The 21,127-nt window shown below is 33.9% G+C and overlaps 1 protein-coding gene across 2 annotated transcripts in view; it reads right to left on the bottom strand.

Moving 5' to 3' along the window:
* ZBTB41 (zinc finger and BTB domain containing 41) overlaps positions 1-21,127 on the bottom strand; it is a 63,410-nt gene that overhangs the window by 23,188 nt on the left and 19,095 nt on the right. For both annotated transcript variants that reach the window (XM_074385092.1, XM_003944137.4), the window contains 5 exons: positions 15,008-15,137; positions 9,839-9,934; positions 7,269-7,375; positions 5,718-5,823; positions 680-768 (listed from right to left, as the gene is read on the bottom strand). In XM_074385092.1, the coding sequence (XP_074241193.1) occupies positions 680-768; positions 5,718-5,823; positions 7,269-7,375; positions 9,839-9,934; positions 15,008-15,137 (528 nt within the window). The remainder of the gene's footprint in view (positions 1-679; positions 769-5,717; positions 5,824-7,268; positions 7,376-9,838; positions 9,935-15,007; positions 15,138-21,127) is intronic.

Below are 21,127 nucleotides of genomic sequence, written 5' to 3'. Positions count from 1 at the left end.
ATAAATATATAAATGGGCTTGTTTCTTAAGGAAAAAAATATTTCAAAAATATTATTTTATATGTAAAGGCAAACAAGGACTCAGACAATATGTAAGAAATAATCTAAAGTATTCTGTATTTCAAAATGTAGTAAGATTCTCAAGGAGGGAAAAGAAAGTTTCAGAAAATGACAACTTCTGGAAAGCAGCTAAGGCAAAGCATTCTACTACAACTACCTCTAAATCATGACTGGCTAGGTAAAAAGGAAAATTACAGGATGGTAACTTGGTAAACAAGACAGTGAGGTCATATTTGCATTACTCTTTCAAAAGAGAAGAAAATAAAAGATAACAAGGAATTTAATCTGAAGGCTTAAGAAAAGCCTTCAGGAAGCGAAATAAGGAAGAACCATAAAACAACCAGAAAAGGGGAAATTACAATGAAAAGTTAAGTGAATATCCTATGGAAAATTTTTCCCAAGTTTTATAAAATATTTAAAAGTATTGAAGCTTACATAATAGAGAATAGAAGATGAGAACACTGATCAGTCATGGCATGAACTTCAATATAGTAAGTAACAATCTTAATGGGGAAAACCAAAGAAATTTAACCACGAACAACAAAGTTTAAATGCCTACATTTTACTTCTGATTAGACAAAATATATTTTTATATATATAAACTACCCATTAAATTTTACCTGAATGTGTTCGAAAATGCATTTCCAGACTTGATTTGCCTTTAAAAATTTTCTTACAAACATCACATTGATGAAATGTTGCTTTATATCTAAGAAGATAAAAAGATTTGAGTTTTTCAATATAATTTCAATATAACTAACATAATGAAAATAAGTTGCAACTTCATTTACAACTGTGTATATAATTCTCATATTAACAAAGCATAGAACTCCCAAGAAACATGGAAATTCTTTTAAAGTATTGAGCTTGCCTCTGGTTTTTCCTCTTCCAGTTACATCCAACACACAAATCTATAAAAAGAGGTCCATAGATTTTTCAACTGCTTGAAGTTGCTGAACTTTTATTATTACTAGTTAACCAAATATACAAAAAGAAAAATTATAAGCATAGAAACAGATCAAGAGTGGCCTAAAGGGGAAATGAATAGTTGTCTAGAAAGGGACATGACAGAAATTTTGTGGTGATGGAATGATTTTTTATCTTAATTGTGGTGATGATTACAAGACTTGCAGAACTATACATTAAAAACAATGAATTTCACTTTCTATAAATTACACCTTAATTAAAAAAAAATAGATGCTCAGGCTGATTAAAAAGAAACTGCAGCTATTTCAAAACCTGCATTTATCAAAAAGGTGAAAGTGCTCTCATCGGTTCATGTCCTAACAAAAAGCTGTAAATTTTAACTTATAAATAAAATAAATTTTATACCTAAATTTAAAATTGAAATATTAGTCTTTCATTATTATAAAATAGACAGAAATAAAGCAATAAGTTAGCAAAAAGTTAACTTAGTAAGTACCACAGCATAGTGCCTAAGAAGTGTTTTTGAGTTAAACAATTCTCAACTGAAAATTTTATTGTGAGAATTGAGATATTTATAAAACAATTATCATTTAAGTGGCAGTTATTGGGAAAGCCGTATCATCTCACCTTGGAAGCAGTTCATATGGAATGAATACATGGCAAAATAATTAACTCAAACCTGGGCTACTTAATGTTCTGTAAGACAGTTTGCTCTTAACATATCCATTGAGTTTTACTGGAAATGTTTAGAACATTGCTGTCAATATGAAATAGAAACATACTATGCCTAGATTTTCAAATGTCCCTCACTTTTCAATTCATCCAACCCAACATTTATAAGACAATATGCAAAGCACTGTCCTCCAGGAACTTAAGTCTACTTGATAAAACAGATAGTTGCTTGTTTTCATTTTAGTTAGAGACAGGGTCTCGTTCTGTCACTCAGACTGGAGTGCAGTGGCATCATAGTAGCTCACAGAACCCTTGAACTCCTGGGCTCAAGCAATCCTTCTGCCTCAGCCTCCTGAGTAGCTGAGACTACAGGTACATGCCATGCCACCACACCCAGTTAATTTATTTTATTGTTTTGTAGAGACAGGGTCTCACTTTGTTGCCCGGGCTGGTGTCAAACTCCTGAAACAGATATTTATACAGATAATTTGAATTTTGTGAATTGAGGGTGTCAATAATAACCCTGGCAAAAGACTCCTAATCAATATGCTTGGTTTACCTTATTTCATTTATATCCATGGTAAATATAAACAGAGATACAAACAAGGTCACCATAGTCACATAGAGAAAGAGGAACTAGTACTCTTTTGGGAGCAATTTTGCACCCCCCCACCTCTCCACCCAATAAAACATGGCAATGCCTGAAGACGTTTTTATTTTTCACAGCTGGGGATAGGAGAATAAGTGTTACTGCCATCTAATAGGTAGAAGCCAGGAATATTGAGAAACATCCCACAATGCACAGGAAAAGAATTACCTGGTCCAAAATGTCAACAGTGTTTGGGCTAAGAAAGCTTACTCTATACTATGAACAAAGTAATGTTTTTAACACAAATACAAAACACTTTAATTTCCTCACAGTGGACTTAGGATAAATTCTGTGGGGCCTTGCATGGCTAAGACCCTATGGAAATATACCTTGCTATTATCACATGAATGCTAAGCAGTATAGATTTTCAAGGAAGGAGTGGATAAATAATTCCAAATGAAGCAGAGATGTCAGTAAAAAAAGAACTTAAAAATGTCTATTGGATTTGGCAATAAGGAAGTCATACTGATAACTGATTGAGAGGAATAAGATTAGTGGTCAGGCTGCAACAGTGACTGGAAAGTGAAGAAGTGGATACTGAGGTAGTCACCATTTTAAAAAGTTTAGAAGGAAAGATTAGAAAAATAATTGGTGTTGGAGGGGTATTAATCCTTAGCACTCTTTGATAATGCTCACAACCTTTAATATTTATTCATAGCCCAAACTTCATTCCTGAGATTTAGACTACTACCTATCAAATTCTATGTTGACAGTTTATATTGAGCATCTCAAAGCCAATAAACACCAAACAATTCATCATTTCCCTCTATAAATGAACCATCTCCTCTATTCTCTTATCTCAGTGGCTGGAATCATCTACCCAGGCTTGAAAACGGAAATCATCCATGATTGCCCTTATTCCCTTATTCCCCAAAGCCAAGCATGAAGTATTGCTAACAACGGCCTAAATATTTCTCAAATAAATATCTTTGCTTTTCATTACTAATGCTACTCCCAAGTTAATCCCTCATTATCTTTTTCTCAGATTGTAACAGCTGTCTAACTACTCTATATACTTGCCTCCAGACTTATCCATCACAAATCCAGCCTCCATACATCAATAGAATTGATATACCTAAAATACAAATCCAGTGGTGACACTCTTTTATTTAAAATTTTCATTGGCTTTTTTTTTTTTTTTTTTTTTTTTTTGAGACGGAGTTTTGCTCTTGTTACCCAGGCTGGAGTGCAATGGCGCGATCTCGGCTCACCGCAACCTCCGCCTCCTGGGTTCAGGCAATTCTCCTGCCTCAGCCTCCTGAGTAGCTGGGATTACAGGCACGCGCCACCACGCCCAGCTAATTTTTTTTGTATTTTTAGTAGAGACGGGGTTTCACCTTGTTGACCAGGATGGTCTCGATCTCTCAACCTCGTGATCCACCCGCCTCAGCCTCCCAAAGTGCTGGGATTACAGGCTTGAGCCACCGCGCCCGGCTTTCATTGGCTTTTTATCACGTAGAGTGAAGTACAAGTTCCACAAAATGATACATGGGGCTCCATATTCTAGATTACCATTAGCCAGTCCTTGAAAAAGTGGAGTTTACAGATTCTAATTCCTCAATGATCTAGGTCAGCAGATAGGTCCACAGGCCTGTCAAATAAAAGGTGATGGTAGGTTCCAAAACTCCTTTCACAGGGTCCACAAGATCAACATTATTTTCAAAATAATAAGACATTATCTGCCTTTTTTACTATGTTGACATTGATACTATGATGCAAAAGGAACAGTGGGTAAAGTGCTGGTACCCTGCTCGCATCTTATCTTTAAATAAAGCAGTAGTATTAAAATTTACTAATAATTGTATTATTTACTACTCTATACTCAAAGAAAAAAAATGTAATGAAACAATAAGATTACTAATTTTTTTATATTTTGACCTTTCAGACCTCGGTGTTTTAAATATTCACTGATAAAATAAGTATACATGAAGCACTTCTGCTGCATACCAAAACATGGTGGTTGTCTCAGGGAAAAGCACTTCTCAAAACTTAAATGAAGTGACTGGTCACTTCAAGAAAAGCAACCAACAATGTTTGCTATCCATGATAAAATCTGAGCTTTCAAGCTAATATAAGAACTTTGGAATACTTGTATTTACCACTGTGATCTTGACAGCTTTATTCCTTTCTGTGAGACTAGAGGCAATATTAACAAATGTGATCTGTTGATACTATGCTGTGAAATATGCAAACATTTCGAAAATCTGATTAACTCAGCCCATATTTTCTCAATAACAAACACATGATCTTACAAAATTATGTATGGTAAAAAAAAATCCATCAATGTACAAGATTGAATGTAATAGAGTGTGAAAACCTTATTAATACGGTTTCACATTCCACCTTACAACTCCCTTTAGGAAAACTACCACTTGGTAGTTTTAGTGTAGTAATAAAGAAGAATATCTAGAATTACCTGAGAAGACTATTACAATATTCCTTTATTTTCCAACTACATATTTATGTAAAGCTGGATTTTCTTCATTGCTTCAACAAAAATAACATATTACAACAGATATGACAATGCTGTAGTTTTCTATTAAGACATGAGAGATTTATAAAAACGTACAAGAATGTTGCTCTTTTAATATTTTGTTTTGTAGTTCTCAAAAAATTGCTGTTTATGTAGCATATGATAGAAAATATATATTTGAAAATGTTTTATTTCTAATGATTCAAATAATTTATATTTTATATCATATTATAATTTATATTAAGATATATTAATACATTAAAATATATTCATATTATATTATTGTATGATTTACATTTTAAAAAGCTCTTGTGCCAAATAATTTGTAAGGTTATAAAGAAAGCATGAGAAAAAATGTTACAGGACCTTTGGAGTAAGTGAGGCTGTAGTTTTAACTCTGTACTGTGTACATTTTGCTAATCATGCTCAGGACTATTAAGCTAAGTCTCTTGGCACTTTAGAACATGTCTGTGATTTATCATTTGCCCAAATGCCTAATCCAAAAACATGAATTACTTGAATATTTTACATTTAGCAACTCACCTCAGTTAAACTTGGATATCTAAATTATATTAAAAAGTTGATGTTCAAGATAGCACAGAGCTCCTTCAAATAAAATACCATTTTAAATGCTTAGTATTAGGTATAATATACAGGCAGTATATTTAGCTCTCAAAGAGACTCAGCAACCAAATGCCAAGATTTTGCATTCATTATTGTTAACTTGCATGTCACTTCTCTAGCCTTTGAATTAACTAAAACAAGCAGGAAAAAATATGCTTTGCTCAATTCTTTTAGGTCTACAGAGATGCTACAGAATGCAAAGAAAAAGAACTGGTTAACCTAACTTCAATTAAACAAAGTAAACAAAAAAAGTTATAACTTTCCTCAGAGACTTAGCAATGTAAATTATGAGACATTTTGCTTTTTCACTTACTTTTGCCATACTTTCTCTCCAAGGTGTACACTTTTGTAATGAACAGTGAGATGATCCCTACGACCAAAACATTTTCCACATTCTTCACACTGATGAGCTTTTTCACCTTAAAATAAAGACCCACATATTTTGATTATAATATGCATTTCAGGTTTTTTTTCCCAGAAACAAATTACCAAACAATAAGATCATGTGATGTCAAATATAACAGGAAAGTAAAGCCACATTTTATTCTGCACTATTTGCTTTATATTCCTTACTCAAATAGCTTTCTTCAAAAAATTTATATTTAGTTTCATGGAGATGAATCTTTTCCCCACTTAGAAAAGGAATCAATAAACTTTTGCTGTACACTTCAAATCACACCTTACAACGTAACAAAGCAAGATAAATGAAACTACTTAAAAAATCAGGAATTTTAAATATGTATGTCTGGATATCAAACACCTAAAATGGATATACATTAAGATAAGGCTGTCTTACTGTTTATAAAAAGGACCCAAACATTTTCAGATCTTTGTACTTTACTTTTAAAAGATTTTTTCATCTATGAGGATTTCTTATGTTTTCAATGAGCCAAAATGCAAATATAATGAAAAATTCTATTTAAGTCCAATTTCTCATCTCTATTCTTACATTTACTTATAAAGGCTTTTTTTTTTTTTTTTTTTTTTTTTTTTTTTTAAATCACTGTCTCAATACCCGTGTGAAATTAAAGCATGTGGCCTCTAGACTTGGAAATTAAGAATACTCATCCTCAAAATAAAAAGGCATAATTCCAATAAAAAAAATCACTGGATCTTTAATATCTCTTATATGTGGTGATAACAACTGCAACCTACCTCACTATGATCATTTAAGAAAATAATTACTGTCTGTTGCATACTTGATATTCACATTGTTTATAATAATAATAATAATCACCTGTTCTACTGTGCTCATAGAGATGGCTCTTTCCCATTATTGTGCTCACAGAGTTGGCTCTTTTAGTACTTCCTGAACATCAATCTGAGGGGAAAATATGAAAAAAATCCCCAGAATATAAAAATTATACAGTATAAAGATCTGAAATTGGTCAGGATTATTAAGGTACTCTTTTCCAAAGACAGGGTTTCAAAATTCACTATAATATATACTTTTAACACTCAATTTTAATCATTTCCCTTTAACATGTAAGTTTCACCAACTTCTTCGCAAATCCAATCTAAATGAAAAATATTATCATGGCTTCTCCCTTTATGGAAGTGTCAATAGCAATTATTAGACATATCCATGTAATATGCAAAATGCAAATTTTGAGAATTTATTTAAAATTAAACTTTAAACTACACTTTATAGTCACAAAGGGTGACCAAATGATTAAAATTACAGTGAATATGTCATAAAACTTTATTCCCTTTGGAGGCTTTTTAAAAAATGTTTTTAGAAACAGAATTACAGAGGTGATGTGCGTAAACAAAATTATTACGCTTAGCCAACATAAACATATATTATGTTCTTTTCAGGTATTTAAAAAGGATTTTAGAAATAGCATTACAAAATATAGTATACCTGAATGTATTTTTTTGTGCTTTGTAAGGTGATCATGACGGATAAATGTTTTTCCACATTCATCGCACTCGTATCTTTTATCATCATGATGTACTCGTAAGTGAAGTCTATAAAGAAAAAAATGAACACCATTAAAACTGATGACACAGAAGGAAAAAGCTCAATAATGAATGAGTAATAAATAAACCAGGTGTCCCCAAGCTACGGCCCGTGGGCTGCATGCGGTCCCCTGAAGCCATTTATCCGCCGCCCACCCCCCCACACCGCACTTCAGGAAGAGGCACCTCTTTCATTGGTGGTCAGTGAGAGGAGCACAGTATGTGGCGGCCCTCCAACGGTCTGAGGGACAGTGAACTGGCCCCCTGTGTAAAAAGTCTGGGGACGCCTGAAATAAACAATGAAAACTGGGCTATCTGCTCAACCACTCATACATTATTGGCTTTATTGCTATGACTTTCAGAGTTATTTTCAGTCTTTTACCACCTGACCCCAGGGTCCCTTACTCATCTCTTTCAAGAAAGCATTTCAACATTTGTATATGCTCAAACCACTTCTCAACATTATTCCTTCCCATCATATTAGATCCTAAACCTGCTTCAGTGAATCTATCACATGTTTAAGGTTGTTATCTAGCTGACTGGCCAAAGCTGGAAAGACATCTAAAGTAGAAATAATCAGAAAGGAATTCGAATCAGACAAATGAAGTAAGTGTACAAGTGACTAGGCATATGACGATGATAGCAAATGACACAGTAAATGACATGGTTTGGCTCTGTGTTCCCACCCAAATCTCATCTCCAATTGTAATCCCCACATGTTGAGGGAAAGACCTGATGGCAGGTAACTGGATTATGGCGGCAGTTTCCCCCATGCTGTTCCTATGATAGTCAGTGAGTTCTCACAAGATCTGATGGTTTAAAAGTGTTTGGCAATTGCCCTCCCTCTCTCTTTCTCCTGTTTCACCTTGGTAAGACATGCCTTGCTTCCCCTTCACCTTCCGCCATGAGTTTAAGTTTCCTGAAGCCTCCTCAGCCATGCAGAACTGTGAGTCAATTAAACCTTTTTTCTTTATAAGTTACCCAGTCTCAGGTGTCTTTATAGCAGTGTACAAACAGAGTAATACAGCAAATAATTGAGAAGTAATCCTATTCTGGATAACTGTTATCAACCACTAACTGATATTTAAGAATTTTCTATCTTGTCGCTCACGCCTGTAATCCCAGCACTTTGGGAGGCCAAGGTGGGTAGATCACAAGGTCAGGAGGTGGAGACCATCCTGGTTAACATGGTGAAACTCCATCTATACTAAAAATACAAAAAATTAGCTGGTCATGGTGGCAGGCACCTGTAGTCCCAGCTACTTAGGAGGCTGAGGCAGAGGAATCCCTTGAACCCGGGAGACGGAGGTTGCAGTGAGCTGAGATGATGCCACTGCACTCCAGCCTGGGTGACACAGTAAGACTCTATCTCAAAATAAAGAAAAAAAACGTATTTTGTATCTTTTACGAGAACTAAACTTTATAAAAATTACATTTTACTGCTTTTCTTCACACCAACAGAACAAAATGGGACTCATTTTATAGCCACCCAAAGACATTACAAAAATTACACGCTATTAGCATTAATTTTAGTTGAATTAATTTTATCTCCAGAGCTTTTATCTCTCTGCATATCCTAATGAAAGGAATAGCCTTCCTTGCAAATTTCCAAAATCGGTATTGATTTGACCAAATCCAACTGACTATACTACCTCTAAAGGGGAAGTATTCAATTTAAACTTAAAACAAGATAAATAATAAATGAAAGTGTACTTATTAAAGCCTTCTGATTAAAATTCTTAAGAATATTTTAATAAAAATTAAGATTGTACACATATTTCAGAAGTAGTTACATGTTATTTATTTAGAAAAAACTTTTCATATAGTTTTGCAAATGTGGTCAATGATTCAACCACAAAAATAAATAAGTTATAATCACTATTAATGCGCAGAAGACATTTGAAAATTGAGAATGGGGAGCTTTTAATTTTGCCTTTTTTTAAATATTAACACATTCTTTGATAGTAAAGAGTGGAGAAATACACTGCTTAAATGAATTTTCATTCAAAGAAAAGTAATGAAATAAATATTTAAATAATGCCTTAGTAAAGCCTTACAAACGTGGTATGAAAAAATATTTAATAATATTTTATACCACAGAATAAAGATAACACAAAGTTTAGTTAATGAAACCCCATCTCTACCAAAAATACAAAAAAATTAGCTGGGCATGGTGGCACGTGCCTGTAATCTCAGCTACTCAGGAGGCTGAGGCAGGAGAATTGCCTGAACCCAGGAGGCGGAGGTTGCAGTGAGCCGAGATCGCGCCATTGCACTCCAGCCTGGGTAGCAAGAGTGAAACTCCGTCTCAAAAAAAAACTCTGCAGTAAAGTTTTTTGCATAATATTGCATATCATAAGGACTAATAAATGTTGCAATTCAACAAACTTAATTAAAGTAATAAGAAAATAGAACTAAAATGGAGATATAATTCTACCTTACTTAATAAAGGGAAAAAATGGTTTTACTTACCTATATGAACTTCCATGACGAAAACTTTGCCCACAAATACTACAAAGGTGAGGCTTTTCTCCACTGTGGATTCTCAAATGTTCTTTCAAAGTAGTTCTGTATTAAAATATGTATATTCAGAGATTTTTAAAATGCCAATGTATATAGTAAATAGATTTCCAGAAAACTTACTAGAAAGGTATTCAAGCTAACTGATATTATGGCAATTCTCTCCTCTTTCTCCTACAGTATTTTTGTTCTTTACTGTACTAATCTCACTAGTATAGAAATATGTTTGTTATATCTCTCTTTCATTAAAAACAAAAAAATGCTTTGGCTTTATTTGCCATTGGTTTGCTCAGAGATTTAATTATACAACCTAAGCAGACTTTCAAGAAGTATAATTTTAAAATGCTAATTATGACACTGAATTAAATTCATCTGAATTTTGATAGACAGGGTTTAATATTTAAGTAATCCACTTTATCAGTACTTTTTCTTCCACATATGTGCTCAATATTTGTTGAAAAAGTGTTTAAAACAAAGAAAATGTTGTAGGTATTTCTAACTTCCAGGTGCTGATGTGAAAAAGGAACTTATATATAGAATATAATTATTACTATTCCTAAGTCTTCAAGCCCATTGGCCCTGAATGGGCTCCTGTGAAACCATTACTCCTCAAAGTACATCACCAGCAATTCCTATAGTTCTAACCTTCAAAGCTTCCCCACATATCTAAAGTGCTGAGTAATAATGGACAAAGTTATTTTAGGAAGAAATAAAGCGAAAGGCAAATATGAACTGACCTCTGCAGGCTTTTAGCTATCACTACTACAGTCAGGTACTGCATAATGACATTTCAATCAATGACAGACCATATACACCAATGTTGTCCCATGAGATTACAATGGAGCTACACTATTCCTATAACCTAGTGGGACAAGATGTGCAGGTGGAAGACAGTGATATTGATGATCCTGACTTGTGTAGGCCTAGGCTAATGTTTGTGTTTGTGTCTTTTGTTTTTAACAACAACAACAAAAAGTTTAAAATGTAAAACAAATAAAAAAATTGAAAATAGAAAAAAGCTCATAGAAAATAAAGTATCTTTATGCAGCTGTACAATGTGTGTTTTAAGCTAAGTGTTACTATAAAAGAGTCAGAAAGTTGAAAAAAATCAAAAGTTTATAAAATAAAAATGTTACAGTAACCTGCTGTTAGTGAGGAAAAAATTTTTAAATAAATTCAGTGAAACATAAATGTACAGTGTTTATAAAGTCTACATTAGTTTACAATAATGTCCTAGGCCTTCACATTCACTCACCATTCAATCACTGACTCACAGAGAAACTTCTAGTCCTGCAAGCTCCACTCATGATAGGTAACCTACACAAACATATATATTCTTTTATCTTTTATACTATATTTTACTGTACTTTTTCTATGCTTAAATATGTTTAGATATATCAATACTTACCACTGTTACAATTATCTACAGTATTCAGTACAGTAACATGTGATAGGGGTTTGTAGCCTGGGAACAATAGGCTGGCTAAACCACATAGCCTGCATGTGTAGTAGGTTATACCATCTAGGTTTGCATAAGTACACTCTATATTTGCATGATGACAAAACTACTTAACAATGTATTTCTCTGAACATAGCCTTATCATTAAGAGACACATGACTGTACTGGGTTTTTACTTCAATCCCATACCTAGTAAGTTTAAAAGATGAATCTGAAATAAAAGTAAGAGTTTTGCCAGAAGATGGTGCTCTCTTCTACAAGGCCCACCAACACGACAGTCTGTAGCTACACCCAGCTTTGAGGAAAATATCCCTAAAAATATTCGCAGATTCCTACCTATTAAATAGTTGTAGTAAAAGATGGAAGGATTATCTCTGGGTTACTTGTTTTGCCTTGTTTGCTTTTCGTTTTTACAGAAAGATATTTAAGGGGAAAAATGAATGTATAATACATAATAAACTTTATAATTTATAAATGTGTAAATGCTTTCAGATAGTATACTTATTTTCCTATTTTACCATAATATCTGCTATTTTAAGAAAATGGCATTTCTATTTTTTTAATTGCAAAACTTTTATATACTGAGGAGTGTAAAAAATGTATAAGTACTGTTTAAAGAATGGTAAACACTTATATGCAGAATAAGCACATTGCTAGTACCTTAGGATGTCTCCCTCTACTCCTCCCTGATCTCATCCTCCTTACCACCCCTCCTCAGAATTAGATATATAATAGACTTCCAGAAAACTTACTAGAAACATATTCAAGCTAACTGACATTATGGCAATTCTCTCCTTTTTCTCCTACAATATTTTGTTCTTTACTGTACTATTCTCACTAGTATACAGACATGCTTGTTGTATCTCTCTCCCCACATAGCCTACATAGTCTACATGTGTAGTAGGCCATACTATCTAGGTTTGCATAAGTATACTCCATATTTGCATGATAAGAATAAAAAACTAAACAAGATATCATATGCTTTTGAAAAACTGAATAACAAGCACGAACCTAACAATGTTGCCACTATTAAATAAAGGGCCCAGAGACAGCATGAACAGGAACTCCAGGTCAGAGTCTAGCTCCTTCCGGCATGTCAGTAATTAAAGTGATGAGAAATACTGGAAGACAAAGGGTTCACCATAGTCGGAGAATCTGGCAGAGCTAGAATAGACCAGTTACCAAAAGTCTGGCAGAAATAGTCAAAGTAAGTAGGCTGCTCTATATATTTTCCTTCTAAGCTTACCACGACCTGCCTCTAATTCTCATGAAGAGCTCAAAAAAGGAAATTTCTGTGAAATGAGTATCCTCAGTTAAATCAAGCAAAAGGGCCAAAAGATAAGAGTAGGAGGCGGGCACGGTGGCTCACGCCTGTAATCCCAGCCCTTTGGGAGGCTGAGGTGGGTGGATCACCTGAGGTCGGGAGTTCGAGACCAGCCTGACCAACATGGAGAAACCATACCTCTACTAAAAATACAAAATTAACTGGACAGAGTGGCACATGCCTATAATCCCAGCTCCTCGGGAGGCTGAAGCAGGAGAATCAATTGAGCCTGGGAGGCGGAGGTTGCGGTGAGCTGAGGTCACACCCCATTGCACTCCAGACTGGGCAACAAGAGCAAAACTCTGTCTCAAAAAAAAAGAGTAGGAACCTCATTAGCACACAGAGGTACTAGACTGAGGCATAGTACAGATAAAAGAAACATGCTAGCAGGGATGGTGGCAATAATCTCCATCATGTCTTGGGTCATACTACTAACAGTATGGTCAGCCCATTACACATGCTGCACACCCGACATATTGGGATCTTCTTTCACCATCCTCCTGTGTTCTCTCTTTGCTTCTCCCCCATGTTACAATTATTTTCTATAGCCCCTGTCTTCCTCTTTATGCGTTTATTTCCTCATTTTGGTGGAGCACACCCTTCAGTAGTTTTATGAGAAAAAATACATTAAAGGCTTATTTTTTGACACCATGAAAATATCTTTATTCTATCTTGAGATTTGATTGGTTAGTTTGACTGAGAACAGAGTTCAAGTTTGGATATTATTTTCGTTCAGAATTTTAAAGGCACTACTTTATGATCCAACTTCTACTGTCGATGTTGTTAAAAGTCCAAGTAGTTCTAATCAATGTGTGTGACTTTTCTCCCTCTCTAGAAGCATAGAAAAGTTTCCCTTTGTTCTCTCTGTCTGAAATATCATAGTGATGTACCTTGGTATATGTCTATTTTCATCTAAGCATATGATGTGTCATTTCTATCTGGCAAATTCATACCTTTCAGTTCTGGAAATCACCTTGAATTATATTGATGGTGATTTTCCCCTCTATTTTCTCTGTTCTTTCTTTCTAAAACTCCTATTATTCAGATGCTAGACTTGCCTGGTCCTCTACTGTTCTAATCATTAGTTTATATATCTGGTTTTTGCTCTACTTTTTGGCCTTTAACCCTTCCATTAAGGTCTATACTTTGGCCATCATGCCTTGAATTTCCAGGAGCTCTACATTATTCCTTGAGTGTTCCTTTTATATATCATCCTATTCTTATTTAATGGATTTGATATCTTCAACTGGGGCAAAAAAGTAGTAATTGTTTACTTCTAAAATTTTCTTCTTCCTTAATAATCTGTTTCCTTAAAGTTTTTTTTTTCCATTAATCTGTGTTAGAATCTATTATCTATGTTAAAGGTTTTCCTCATACATGTTCTAATCCTTGGCTATCTGCTTTTGATTAAATATGATAGGCTAAAAAGTGACTGAGAAGGGCAAAAGACATGGGGGGGTCTTGATGACTCAGCCTTCACTATAGGTGATCTAGGTGTATCATTTGTTAGGGAATATATCTGCCCTTAGGTTGCTCAGATTTTCAGGAAACAGATTAGAAGTCCTAAAAGTCTGAGCAACCTAAGGGCAAAGGTATTCCCTATCAAGTGGTACACCAAAAAGCCAAGATATTTGCAGAGAGAAGGCCTGAGGATCACTACTTTCAGCATCCAGAATATATCTCGTCATGTAGCTACGTGGCATACTTCGGTCTAGCAATACTCTGTTGGGAGAGGGACAGGTGTCTAGTAACAATGGCATGAGCAGATGGTGGAAGGGAATCCGATGATATTACTCCTAAAACTTCTGAAGTTTTTAATGTAGTGCTCCTTGCTGTGCCTCTCCTTCAACCCAGTTCTGAGGTACCTAATATTGCCAGTATTAGGTGATTAGGTGATATCTACATTCTGTGATGTAAACTACCTTCTCATATTTCTCCATTTCCACTTTGGGGTTTGTCTTTCTTGGATCTGCTAAGTCAATTACCACTGATGTACCTGTTTTATAGCTCCCAAACCTGTGTCATTCCTGTTACATTTCTGTTCTCCCTATCTTTGTAGCTTACTCTTCTTAAAAAACAAACAAAAACTCTTAGTCTAGCTTAGTGGGGTTTCAGAAAGAAATAAAATATGTACATTAAATCATCCATCTAAAACCTGCAAATCTTGACTCCATATCATCTTCCATAACATTCATGTAATTCCTTTTTTCCTTGTATTTCAAACTAAAGCACAATTCATGCATTTTATGTTTTATGTTACCCTAACACTTATAAATCATATTCATTATTTCTACATAACAACACTAGGATTTTTCTGGGTATGTAGATAATTCTTCACCTTTCTCGTACTGATTTTCCACAGATAAAGCAAGTCCATTTTCTCTTTCCGCCATGAGTACATTCTATATGACGTTTCAAATTTCCAGTGTCATTAAACTGGCGACCACATATATCACATGGAAAAGGACCTAAAAAAGAAAAAATAGTGTGCATTTAAAGTTTAAAGAGTAGATACCAAGTTAAATTAAAAGGCATGCTGTAAGTTCATGCCTATCCTGTTGGTGCGTATGTCATAATACACTGCAGTTTCTCCTCGAGGTTGTTTATTCTTAGAATAACATTTCCATATTCCTACAACCAAGTATAGGTTGTAGATATAGAATAAATGTTGAACTAATAAGTTAATGAATTGAAATGTCCAATTCCTGGTTTGAAATCAGACTGGAACAAAGTAGAAAAGGCTGCCTACTAAAGTTTTGGGGAAAGTGGGTAATAAAAATCTTTGGAAGAACGAATGGAGGACTTAAGAGAGTTTATAGCTTGTAAATATTTCTGTTTGGTGGTACAAAATTAAGCCCAGACCTTTTATAGTAATATTGACATTAGCTGGAGTTTGAATTTCACTTTTATTTTACCGAACAAACAACTAGAGATAAGACAGTGTTCTACTGACTGACAAAATATAAGAAAGACAAAGAATGCATAAAAAAGCAGTATAGTAAACATAGCTCAAGGAAGCTACATTATTTGCAAGAAGATGTCTCAGCATATGGAAGGACAAACTGAAGAAAGAATTCTAATGAATTAATCGTAATAGCACAATGGAAAGAAAACAGAATTAAGACACTGAAATTGAGAAACATACCTATAAGCAAAATTGCTTGGTAGCCACAGTAGCTCTGGGTAAATTTCAATGTGTTTTATACATTAGAAATGAGAGATGATCTCAAAATGTACATTGTATTAAGTATCTTTAATATATTCTCATCTAAAATCTCTAATATTTCATTTTTCATGGGATCTAAATATTTTACTCATTTATTAACTCATTCAACAAGTATTTATTGATTCTTAATTCACATCAATTACTGTGTTAAGTATTATGAAAAATCTCTCCACCTCCTCTGAACCAAAACAAGGATCTAAGAAATTGAAAAAAGAAAAGTCAGTATTTGCGTAGCTGAAAAAAAAGATGAAGTAAATACAAGTGCCAAAATAAGCTTATTATGCAAAATGTGTGCTTGTCAAAGAATGAAATATCTACTAGTAAAACTTTTTTTATAACATATGACTATATGTATAGCTGGAGGCTTCAGCAGGACAAAGGAAGAAATGAAGCATTCTCTCTAATGTTCATTACTTATCAGGATTCTTCAAAGAAAATAACAACTACATTTTTTTTCCTATACTGGATATCCAGTTTTACATGTAGCTAAACCTATTTGAACAACCTCCTGGGCTAAAGCAATCCTTATACCTCAGCCTCCCCTCTTTTATCTATTTAATTTTTTGTACAGACAGCATCTCACTAGGTTGCCTAGGCTGGACTCGAACTCCTGGGCTCAAGTGGTCCTCCTGTCTCTGTCTCCCAAAGTGCTGGGATTAGAGATGTGAGTCACCATGCCTGGCCAGGATCTGACTATTAAAAGTCAAACTACAACTTCTACACATATATATTCATATATATTAAAAATTCTTCTCCTTTAACTGTTCAGATTGTACTACTTACATATCTTTCCCTCTGATTTAATAGAATATATAATTCTAATGTAGACAGTATGAATGTTGCTTTGAATACTCTAAAGCAGTAGTTATCAAAGTGTGATATCCAGATCATCTGACCAGTATCACCTGGGAACTTGCACAAAATGCAAATTTGGGGGCCATACTCCAGACCTGTCTCAATCAGACACCCTGGGAAATCCATTTTAATAAGGTCTCCGGTTGCTTATGATATATACCAAATTTCATGAAGCACTTATCTGAAGTATACAGTGATTCAAGGGAATAGAAGCAAAGAGATGGAATGCAAAAGAAGCTCTCTCTCTATATATAATATTGCTTTGAGTATTTTACATATGCATGTATACATACATATGTATACATACGAATACACACACAAATACAGAAAATACTCATATAATACTCTATTTGGTTTATTTTCTTAAATAATGGCCAAAAATGCAAGCTACTACATCACGAGCCACATTTCTCAATGGTCTTAGAAAGATTGAAAATTATAATACTAGAAATGACAATATATTCAGAGAAAGAGAATGCAAACTATGCCTGGCTCCACATTTGGCACTTATACAGTATCTCATTTAATACTCACAACAGTAACTAAGAAGCAGGCATTAACCTCACTTTAACAAACGATGAAGCTGGAAGTCTGAAAAGGTGTTCCAGATCACATAGTAAGTGGTTAAGTCAGACTCAGAAAACGAGCCTGCCTAGAAAGTCTTCTACTTCTACATCATGCCACACCTATTAAAATTTTTCTTCAAGTAAATGTCAACCTATCCTAGTAAATGTCAACTCTTATTTAAAAATCATACAAAATACCTAATCAGTTGTAAAATATGTGTGTGTACACAGCATTAAAATGTATTGATTTATATACTGGTTAGATTACCTATTACACTGTAATTAATTTGGCAGAAATAGTATCCCCAGATCCTAACACAGAGCTGATCATATAGTTAACGGTTTTTCCATAAATATTTACTATTTTGAATGTTGAATGTATTTTCCTTGTGTATTTTCTGCCATGAAAATCCGATGACAGTTGAGCTAAGCCTTACTGCCTAACATTTCTGGAATACCTCTCATTATTGTTATGCTGCAGCAAGATAAATAATCTCTTAACAAGTCATAAAATATTCTAGTTCGACCACTTCTAAAGAATTCTGTCTTCAACAACAACAGCTTGTAAGGTAAGTTCAGCATATGCTTGTATACTTGTATAATTTCACTGATAGGAAAGTATTATGTAAGACAAGTTACTTTAGTTTGTACGTTCCAACACTAAAAAAATTGTCATATTTCTTTATGATGTTTCTGCAAGGTGGGACCAAAAAGATTACCTAAAATTTTCATATCAAAAAGAAAGAAGTATACCAATTCTCCAATAAAAACTACTTTTCCTGGAACAAAACTAAAGAAATTTCTCCTGTGAAATGGATTAACGAACATTTCAACTACAGTTTGGTAACTATAAAAACTGTTTCTATATGATGGCTTCTTAGAAGTGCTGAAACTGAATACTATGACAGAACAACTTAGTAAAGGCAATTTGGAGAGAATAAGCTTCAGGTAAATAATCTTCCAGCATATACTGGTCTTATATACTAGACTCACAAAGATTAAGCATCCCTTGTTGCACAATAGTGCCTCAAAAGTATTCGAGGCACAGCTGCTCTATCTTCCCTTCCCAAACAAAATATTTCAAGGACTATCAGATGTTTTTCATGTGATATGATTTCAAGACTCTATATCACCAAAATTATCCATCTCTAAAATAGATACTTGTCATTATCCATCTTAAATGTGGTATGCAGAAATGAATGCAATTTCCCAGATCAATTCAAAAATCAGACTATTATTTCCCTAATTCTGAAAAATATGCTTTTATTAATATAGTTTAAAACTACACTGGTTTTTGTAAATCATATCACATTGTTGGTTCACATTGTGTCCAAAAAGCCTCTGCTTTTAAGATCAGCTGTAAAGTGAGTAGTTTGGATGATAAACTATTTTATAGTTCTTAAAGACTTAACAACTAAAAGATCATTCCTTTAAATTTACAGCTTTTTCTTAATTAATTTTAACTTAATTTGTTTTGACCTATAGTATAGCATAAGATTTTTAAAAGATGTTTATTTTCCAGCAAATTAAACACCCTTGCCAGCTTTATGCCATCCATAAATTTCATAAGCAATTAAGTATATATTTTTATCTAAGTTGTTAACCAAAGCAAGGAACTGAACATGGAGAGGGCTTCTACCTGTAATGACAAAATTCATTAATGGGATTAAGTGTCATAAATTTACTGAAGTATACTGCCATCTAGACCACAACTCTCCACCTTGGCCATAACCATTGGGAAGGTAATTCATTAAATACTATAAAAAATTCCAAATATACTAAGTTTATTCTAATCCTTGAAAAATTATATTTTTTCCAAAACAAGAATGTTTCATCCTAAGCACCACAAACCTATCCAACATCAACTATGAATAAATGCACAGTTCATGCCCACTGGCACATTTGCCACCAAAAAAATGAACAACAACAAAAAACCCAACACATACCAAAAAAACACATTTATACATCTCCAGGAACTGAGACATATACAGCACTCCTCTCAACTTATATGACTTTCTTTGCCTAAGCCAATACTCAAGGTTCACCAATAGTAGTTCAATCCCCCAAAATGAAATATTTAGGTATAAATCTAACAACATGGGTATGAGATCTATATGAGAAAACTACAAAACCCAGTTGAAAGAAATCAAAGAACTAAATAAATGAAGAGATATCCCATGTTCATGGAAAGAAAATACTCAACTTCACAATTTGATCTATAGACTCAATGCAATCCCAATCAAAATCCCAGAAAGTCATTTTGTGGATATCAACAAAATGATTCTAAAGTTAACATGGAAAGGCAAAAGATTCAGAAGTGCCAACACAACATTGAAAGAGAAAATAAGGTTGGAGGGCTAACATTACTTGACTTTAAGACTTACTATAAAGCTACAGTAATCAAGACAGTCTAGTACTGGCAATAATAATAATAAAGTAGATCAATAGAAGAGAATACAGAGCCCAGAAACAGACCTACATAAATATGGTCAACTAATATTTCACAAAGAAGCAAAGGCAATACAATGTAAGAAAGACAGCCTTTTAAAGAAATGGTCCTAGAACAAATGGATATCCACAGATGAAAAAAAAAAAAAGAATCTAAACACAGACCTTACATCCTTTTGAACTCAAAATGGATCACAAACATAAATAAATATAAAACTATAAAACTTCTAGAAGATAACACAGGCAAAAATGTAGATGACCTTAGGTTTGGAAATGACTTTGCATAATCCATCAAAGAAATAGTAGATGAATTGGACTTGATTAAAAGTAAAATTTTCCTCTGTCATGGAAACTGTCAAGATGATGAAAAGTCCCTGACTGGGGAAATACTTTAAAATGAATATCTGATAAAGAAGTGTTATCTAAAATATACAAAGAACTCTCAAAATTCAACAAGTAAACAACTTGATTAAAAAAACAGGCCAAAGACCTAAGAGACACCACACCAAAGAAGATATATAGATGGTAAATAAACATATGAAAAGAGGCTCCAACTTATATGCCATCAGGAAAATGCAAATTATTGCAATGAGATACCACTACAAACCTATTACCATGGCCAAAATTTGGAACACAGAAAACATCAAATGCTGGCAAGAGCATGAAGTGACATACACTGTCATGGGAATGCAAAATCATAGAGCTACTTTGGAAGACAGTTTGACAGTTTCTTACCAACTAACTATACTCTTACCATCTGATCCAACCCTTGTTCTCCTAGGTATTTAACCAAAGCAATTGAAAACCTAAGTCCACATAATAACCTACACATAGATATTTGGAGCAATTTTATTTATAATTGCCAAAACTTTGAAGCAACCAAGATATCCTTCAGTGGGTGAATGGATAAACTGCAGTATATCCAGACAATGGAATAAAGTCCTCCTTAGGTATCCATGAGGGACTGGTTCCATGACGGCCCAGGATACCAAAATCTATGGATGCTCCAGTCTGTTATATAGGGTAGTGTAGTAACTACATGCAAACTATGCACATCCTCCCATATACTTTAAATCGTCTCTGGATTATTTAATACATAATAAAATAGAAATGTAACATAAATCACTGTTACACTATATTTTAAAATGTGTATTATTTTTTATTGTTGTATTACTACATTTTGATTTATTTACATTTTAATATCTCTGATCCACAGTTGGTTGAATCCACAGACATAGAACGCATGGATATGGAGGGCCAATTGTATCATTAAGCACTATACTAAGTGAAAGAAGCCAACCTGAAAAGGCTACACATTGCGTGATTCCAAGCATATAACATTCTGGAAAAGGCAAAAGTATGG

This window comes from Saimiri boliviensis, chromosome 14 (assembly GCF_048565385.1).
Source record: "Saimiri boliviensis isolate mSaiBol1 chromosome 14, mSaiBol1.pri, whole genome shotgun sequence".
Taxonomy (NCBI): Eukaryota; Metazoa; Chordata; class Mammalia; order Primates; family Cebidae; genus Saimiri; species Saimiri boliviensis.
The sequence above is the reverse complement of the archived record's forward strand: the minus strand, read 5'-3'. Positions and strand labels throughout refer to the sequence as shown.